At 43.5% G+C, this 8,563-nt stretch overlaps 1 protein-coding gene across 1 annotated transcript in view; it reads right to left on the bottom strand.

Moving 5' to 3' along the window:
• Positions 1-3,424: 3,424 nt before the first annotated feature.
• The window catches only part of LOC126391164 (inactive phospholipase C-like protein 2), a 54,138-nt gene continuing 48,999 nt past the window's right edge, over positions 3,425-8,563 (bottom strand). Inside the window, exon 6 of the mRNA XM_050045703.1 lies at positions 3,425-8,188. Within this exon, the coding sequence (XP_049901660.1) occupies positions 7,985-8,188 (204 nt within the window). The 3' untranslated portion in view covers positions 3,425-7,984. The remainder of the gene's footprint in view (positions 8,189-8,563) is intronic.

Below are 8,563 nucleotides of genomic sequence, written 5' to 3'. Positions count from 1 at the left end.
ACTGCGAGAGGGGAAAAATTGGCAGCAAAGCTAAGCTATTTTTATGGGGACATGGTCCAACCAATTGCGAGCAGCGCCTTTGATCACGAGCACATAGATTGACAAACTCAGTCATGACACCATATCCCCTTTCAATAGCATCAAACAACTAATTAAAGCCGCTACAAGGAACTTTTAACTGGATATGCAAAAGTCTCTCGTTTCTGCTGATGTCTGTGCGTGACCTACAACAGCAAATGAGACCATCGGTGTGAAGATAAGCTATTTCTATATAGTGTATATCCATACCTTTAGGAAACTGTGTCTGGGTCCGCCCCAGGTCGCTTCCAGGACGAAATGATTTACGGCACTCAGACGGCACACGTCATCTTACCTAGCTGCTTACATTTATAGTGACTCTCCTAAATAGTCGCTATTCCTCCTCCTCGACCCGACGTCCGCGGGGAGTTAAAATAGCAGCAATCATTGGGTTAAAGTTCTGTGAAAGCACTGGACTCACCAACAGTCAGCCACGTCTCAGTCACACAGAGAAAACCCAATCCTCGGGAAGTCAGGAAATCCTTCAGGATAAACGTTTTGTTCACTAGCGATCTAGCATTTACCAGCCCAATCCTGGCAGGAGCCGGCGGGTCCACGGCGTTAGCTGTCCGGGGAGCCACACACAGAGGCCGCAGGTTGCGCAGATTCACCCCGCGCCAGCGGGGACGAGGAGAGCAGGGGCCGCGGGGCTGGAACACCTCATCCGGGACGACAGGTACCAGCCAGGCGTCGACAGGGTCCAGCGAGTGCCAAGAAATAAAGAGGCGAGGCAGCGCTCCATACTCAGTCCAAGAAGCCGTGGAAGTGCTCGCCAAACAGGCCTTCAGCCTTACCAGCCGACCACTGCGTTTACCCCGGCAGCAGTGGCGCTTACGCCAGAGAGGTGGAGCTGGGGCGTGGCAGAGGTGAGCTGGGATCCCCGATAGGAGCGGGGGCAAAGTTTTCCCGTCTTGTTGTTTCATTCATCCCCAAAACAAACACATGCGCGAGCCAGGTAAGCGACTTTACGACAATATGTGCTAGAGCTCATGGGAAATGTAGGCTTCATTCCGGCAAAACACTACCGCTTTTGTCCACAGGGTCGCCAAAATCAACTCAAAATGAAAGTTCCTTGTAGGGGCTTTAAATCCAAACTTGAACAAACAATTGAGCACACAGCAGCATTTAAAAAACTAAAATGACAGAACCATCTTTGGAAAAAACTAATTTAATGTTTGCTTTGAGTTTTTAGTTTAGCCCATGTCCCGTTGGCGACCTATACTGCAGCCAGCCACCAGGGGGCAATCAAAATGTTTTGGCTTCACTTTTAGGAAGCTTTCATGTTGTCTCTTTATTATACAGTCTACACTCTTAGCTCTGAGGTCACTGAGCTGGCGGCTAGCAGGTAACGGTGTCAGCTCCTTTGATAGTGCTTAATAACAGCAACATTGATGACATTGACACTAACATGCACACACAGTCAAACACACCAGTTCACCACAACAAACCACAGAGAAGCTCAGATTACAGCACGCAGAGGGAGCGTGACTTCATCCTCTGCTCAGGACATCGTAACTCCATAGGGCTGGGAGATATAATGACTATGTACGATATATTGATTCATTTTCAGGCAAGATATAGATTTAGACAACACAGTTTATATTGATATAGGGTCAAGTTGCGTTACATAACACATACCAGTGTTCATCTCTCCTCTGTCACTCTCTGCAAGGCTCCGCCCCTCACACACACTCACAGTTTCTCCATCAACACTCAGGGAGACACAGAGCTGCTCCTCTGTTTAATCTGTCTGTTCATTAGTCTACAGTGAGACATCGGTCTGTATGTTGCACAAGCTACGCCGAATCAGTCTGTGAGATGAGAGTACTGCAGTAGCACACGTACAACACTGTGGGCCTTTTCCTCTGTAACTTTTGGCCGCCCTGAGCCATGCTGTGCTGATTTGCATTTCCTTTATTAGTTAAGACGCACCGAGCTGCGCCACAGATGGACTTTCTCCGGAGTTGGGCCAAAAGCCGGGACACCCGCACTCAGCAGACTGCAGCAAACCCCCGACGACCCTGTTTCTCCCCCTCAAACACGCCCTGTGTGTTGTGAGACTCTCCTCACCTCTGTCTGCAGGAGACCAGGCGTTTTTAAATGTCTGTGTGTTCAGCTTTCAGTATGTCTGTAGCTTCTTCCTGAATCTCTGTCGTTTGGAGTTTAGTTTCTCTCCTGCGTTCTGTTTTTACTTCAGATATCTGCTTTATTTTACTGTTTCCTGTTCACTATCAACTGGATTAGACAACATTTCCTTATTTTGCTGCTTCACAATAAAAGGTTGTTTTTTTGTCCACAGCCCTATTACTCCACTATAACTTTACATAGCTGCGCAGACGTTTCTCTTGACTGTTTCCAGCTCTGGAATAAAATGAAATGATGATCAAGCATTTGCTGTCAGGGGCCTTAATTCACTCTGTGCAAAGCACTTTGTGTCTCGCTGTACAAATGAAGTTGATGCGTGCTGGTCAGTAACTACACAGCTGGAACGTTCATAAAACAGCGCCTGCTTTTGTCTGTTACCTCTGCGTGTGTTTGTGTCTGCGTGCTAAAGCCAGATCGAGCTGAAGCTTTATTTCCCCAGGCTCTCTCTGCTCCGCTCAACACACAGGGAGCTAATCAATACTGATGCATGCACTCCTCCAGCTCTGGAAAAACAGCTGGGAGAGTCAGGACGAGGTGTATCTGTCCTTGAAAATAAATGATCGCTTATTCAAGTGGCCGTGCAGCAGACTAATACATATATGTATTTTTGCATTAATGACCTCAGGTGGTGTTTAGCATTTTGGGACGCTTGGCTGTGATGTTTTAATTGAGAGCGATTTGGAATGAAAGCAGCAGGAGACTGAGCAGTAATTTGTGGATTAGAGGCCAGTATTGAGGGCTGTAAAGGTGGGAGCCACAGGGAGGGAAAGAAGGAGATGAAATATTCCTTTGACCTCAGAGTGACATTTTAACCAAGAGTGATTTTCTTCTTCTCGCAGTAAGAGCAAGTGGACTGGGAACACAGTGATTCACCGAGACGCTGGGATGTGAATTACTTCTCGAAGCTGCCCACAGTGGGGAAATGGGGAGCAGCAGCAGCGGCACTGACCAGAGCGGGAAGGTCAGTCCAACATGCTGCAGCCTGGAGGGAGGAGGGTTGAAGAGTTGAGGCCGGGTGGAGCATCGACCGGGTTGCCGCAGGGAGAAGGGAACGAGTCGCTGGGCAGTAAGAGAACACACGATGGGATTTCACAGATGTAACTATTGCTTAGGAACGAGCTCAGAGCAAAATCTGGTTCATACGTGGTGACGACTTATTCACAACAAATAGTTGAATTACAAAAAACATCAGGCGCACACATCTATCCAACATTGTTTATTCTGAGGGTTCTTTTTTTTTCTTCTTTTTTTTTGGACTTGACAGATGAAGACATGAGACTGGAGTACAGCTGAAATGCATTTCTTTTTCCATTCTCTCAACAACAATAAGAAATACGCCAACTGGCACAGCACTGAAATCCAGAGACAACAGTTTATTCATCATGTCGTGGGTCGAGTGATGTGCAGGAGGTGTGGACAGCATTAAAACAACATTGTGAACACTGAGGGGGAAACAAAAGAACAAAAAACATGCTCAGGCTTCATTCAACAGTCCAAATGCACGTGTGTCAAGAGAAATGCTGAATGTTTTGAGAGTGAATTCAAGCAGTTGATTTTTTTGCTGGTAATTATTATTTTGTCTAAACTAAAAGATCCATGTAAATCCGTTAAGGCAGGATGTGGCCACGTGATGCTAAATTAATTTAAGGTTAATGTGTACAGACAGAAAGTACTCGCAACTGTTTTCCCCATTTTATTTTGTAGCCCCTGTATAAGGATGAACACTAACAAATTGCAAGAGACGGGACTTTAAGCACATTATAACACAGACTAATTAATTTTTAGCTGATCACCTTTCAAACTGTTGAGTTACTTCAGGCAGCTACAGTCCAACAACATTAGCATGATGCTGACTTTATTAGTCATCAATAAAAATGAAAATTCAATATTTTTGCATTACTCAGTTGCCAGTTTATTAGGTACACCTAGCTAGAAATAATCATAGACTGTATGTAAAGATGGACGACATGACAGCTCCCAAAAGTGAAGCCAAACATCTAGATCGCCCCTTGGTGGCTGGCTGCAGTACAGGTCTTAAACCCCACTCCCTCTGCGTTAGTGGATGCACATGGGCCAAACTGAAAAATCAAAGTACACGTCCAATATTTTTCTAAAGATGGATTCTCTCATTGTAGGTAGTTCTCATCGCACTTATGTTTTATCAAGTTTTTCTTTTAAGTTTGGTTTTAAATTTGCTTAAATTTGATGTTTGACGCCATAAAAATGGGGTTTGACGTCATGACTGACAGCTGTCTGTGCAAACTGGTGTGCTCACGCTCAATAGTGCTGCTCAGGATTGGTTGAATGGATGTATGTGTGGGAACTTGATACTGCTGAGATCACAGACACTGGCTCCAAATGATGTTAAGATGGCAGCTCCCTTAACCGGGATGTTTTGGCTTCATTTTTGCACAGTGGGAGGAGGTGGAGACGCATTATTCATTTTTATATACAGTCACTGGAAAATGTAGTTTAATACAAAGGGGCGGTGCAATGTTTCGGGCTGCTTTACACTGTATGTTTTTAATAACATTTTAGGTCTAAGAAGCCCAGCTAGAGACAAGAGTTGAAACTTAGCAATGGATATAAACTCTCATCAGTCATCACTATCAGTCCCAAACTCTGTCCTGGAACATCCCTATCCAAAAGAAAAAGATGTCCAGGCCAAGACTCCCTCTTCTGTGCGCCGGCCGATTTGATCAGTCTCAATAAACACATATCTACATGTGAAGGCAGACGCATTTTCAAAAAGCTAATATAAAGCTAACTTGTCAGACATATCCAGTTGGTTCTGAGATTGCATATCAGCCAGTGCAGTCTGCCTTTTCTCACACTCTTTACCTGCCATTCAAACGGGACTGGTCAGTACTGGTACTCAGACTATTAACAGAGACCAGAACACCTCAGATACCAAAATCTTGTCCCATGGCTTACAGATTCTGCAGAATCTGTTTACTGAAGTTAGTGTTGGCATTTTAGAGTCTGCAGTTTATGTTGCATTGGGTTATAACAAGTGTTCCACCTACGCACGTTGATATAAACATGGACTAAATATTAGAAACACTTCCCTATATGATGCAGTACAACTCAACACCACAAACTACAGCCTCCAAAATGAGCACAAAATTAAATCATCTCCTTAAAGCAGTTCTCAGACAAACTGAACACTATAATCTTCCTGAAAGAAGCTGTTACTGCAGGACTGGATTTATTTAAGCTAGGTGTACCTAATGAACTGGCAACTGAGTGTAGATCACGTTCAAATGGCTACGGTGTCACATACTGATCATTTTGAAGCATCCTTGGTCCAGTCAGTGCAGAACTTTTAGTGAGATAACTTTGAGATTTGAAATGAGAGACACAGATGTGGACTGTTAAATGAAAAGCAAGCAAAACACTGTTGAAGCAACATGTGGGGGAAAGGCATTTCAAAAGGCAAAAACTTCTTCATCACTTCCAACTATTCAACTGACACTGTATTTTGTAGTAAGCAGTAGGGCTGCCACTAATGATTATTTTCATTGTCGACTAATCTGTCGATTATTTCTTCGATTAGTCGACTAATCATTTCATCGAAAAATGTGTTTAAATGTTGAAAAATGTCAGTCTGTCTCGCCCAAACCCCAAAATTACGTCATCTAATGTCTTGTTTCATACTCACGCTGAAGGGTTTTAGTTCACTGTTACAGGAGAGTGTGTAAAGCTGCCAATATCTGAACGTAAGAAGCTGCAGTAAGAGTATTTTGGGGTACTTTTATAGTACTTTTCTATGAAAAATGACTCAAACCGATTAGTCGACTACTAAAATAGTCACCGATTATTTTAGTAGTCGATTAGTCATCGATTAGTCGACTAATCGTGGCAGCCCTAGTTAGCAGTAATGTGGCACAGTTAAATATCAGGGTTATTACTGTGGATCAGATTCTACTTAGTCACCAGGAATGGCTATGAAGCTGTTATTACTCTTCAGTTCATATCCTTCTCTTCCATCTTCTCAACAGACCTGAGTTAAATAAGGGTTATCAAAGCATTGTGACAGACAGGAACCACTGGAGCTGTCCCAGATGTGGTTAGATGTGGCACACTAACTGCAGGATGAGACATAGCAAAGCCCACGAGTGATGGACAGGGAGACACGTCTTTTTAACATTGGATAGCTTTTAAAGTGAAAGCATCGTCTTTGTTTTTGTACATGACCTCCCATTCAGAGTCTGCAACCCAGACACATCCTGTTGGTTCCCTGTGAGACGCTTTCAATCACTCTGCTCACTAAAATAACTTACCCAGATGACTGCAAGTAAACAAGGGGATGAGTGTTTAAAGCAGCCAGAGCTGATTTCTCATTGGGGGAGTTTTAAATAACAGTGGGATTGTTTGGGAGCACACCTGGAGAGATAGAAAAAAACAAAAATATCTGGCACCATTTTGTTAGTTGCAGTATTCTCTCTTTTTACATTGGTGGAACATTCGGAGCATTACGTTGTCTTTAGCGCCCTGAAATGGGAGGACCATGCCCCAAAAATAAAGGCCGAACATTTTCCCAGATGAAATGCTGAAATATTAAATGTGTCACCGTCCAAAGTGTTTTTGAGTGTATGTTAACAACGACCAGTCGTGGCTCCTTCTCATGCAGTTTGCTGGTTGTGGTTTGTTGAGACTTTGCTGTTGTTTGCACCACAAACGGTTTGAATACATTCTGTTATTAGTCCATCTGTCTCCACACGTACGAGCTCTCCGCCGGGAAAACTCCGAGGTCACTTCTCCTCGTGACGACCCTTGTTATCTACAGACAAATAAAACCTCTTGTTTTTCCACAGACATGTTCATATATCTTTTATAAAATAAATCTTATATTTCCAAGTATACAATAATAAAATGTTGCACTCTGCAGAAAAAAAGGTAACAGGAAACTCCATATATACACATAGTATATTATACTATTTTGGCAGACAAGAACATGGACAAGTTCAGCATTGTAAACAGCTCTTTACTCTCATTCGTGACGTTTGTGTCCCCTTGTTTTCTTCTTCCACTCCCTCTGTCCTGTTACATTCATAACTCCAAAAAAATTGTGCTTTAAGAAATCTCTTTCAACAATCCAAGGGCCCCGGTCAGCTGAGTAGAAGTGCACCGTCTCTGAACAGCAGGTCAATGTCTTAAACGTTAACGTGGCTGGTAGTTCACTCGGCTCTCCCAGCTCACCCAGGAAATGAGACGGGGAAGGGAGGGTGATGAACTGATGCGTTAGGATTTATGTCTGCCACTGATGATCACCAGCGTTTCTACATGTGATCCCTTTTAACATTTCCCCAAGTCAGGCTCTCGCTGGGTTGTAAGATCTGGTATTTATATGTGTGCACACTCAGTGTGGGCTAGGCAGCATCAGATGTGTAGCAAATGTTTATGATGGTTCAGACTCTTCCAGCTTTCAGTACAGCTTTAAACATTTTGAGACTTAGAAATAATGACAGCAATTTTCCAAACTTGTATAAACTTTGTGATGTCAACTTGGGAAGGATTTGTGTCTTTAAGTAGTGGTGCCACTTTATTGATGATTACAAGGCAGAAGTGTAAGAGCTTACAGCTGTGCTTGGGGTACAGGAATGCACACGATGGAATTGTGGAAAAACACTGTCTCGTGTAGAGCGATGATGCCACAGAGTGGAGAGCAGGAGCTTTGGGTTTTGAGCTCAGGAGGCAGGAACAGAGTCGAGGTCTGAATGTGGGTGCCAGGAGAGCACCAGAGTGGGACTGTGGGTCTCTAGTTGTCCTCATCGGTGAGCTCCTCCTCCGCGACAGCCTTCTCGGGAATAGCCTCGAGGCTGCGTCTGCTCTTAGACTCAGAGCCAGTGGAGCCGCCTGCTGATCCTCCTTTACTCAGGTTACAGGTGAGCGCAGCATAGTGGATCTGCTTGAGGTTCTCCTGGACTTCATTCCTGGCGTGTTTCAGTAGGTCTGCCTGACCCTGAGGGAATAAAGACACATCAAAGAGTTAGAGATTAGTTTCTCAAAGACCATCAGAAACACTGAGCTGCTGTGGGAGAAGGTGTTACTTTAATAATGCCATGGTAGTGTGCTGTCACTATGATGCACAGCATACTATTAAGTTTTTATCATGATTTTGGACGACATACTATACTATGACTTTTTTTATGGTTTTGGTTGACATACTATACGTTGACTTTTTTATGCAGTTTTGGACGACGTACTATACTATGATTTTTTTTTCTTCCATGATTTTTGACAATATACTTTACTATGAAGTTTTTAAATTATTTTTAAGTTTTGGACGACATACTATACTATGACTTTTTTATGCAGTTTTGGACGACATACTATA

The sequence above is a fragment of the Epinephelus moara genome, chromosome 6 (genome assembly GCF_006386435.1).
Source record: "Epinephelus moara isolate mb chromosome 6, YSFRI_EMoa_1.0, whole genome shotgun sequence".
NCBI classification, from domain to species: Eukaryota; Metazoa; Chordata; class Actinopteri; order Perciformes; family Serranidae; genus Epinephelus; species Epinephelus moara.
The sequence above is the reverse complement of the archived record's forward strand: the minus strand, read 5'-3'. Positions and strand labels throughout refer to the sequence as shown.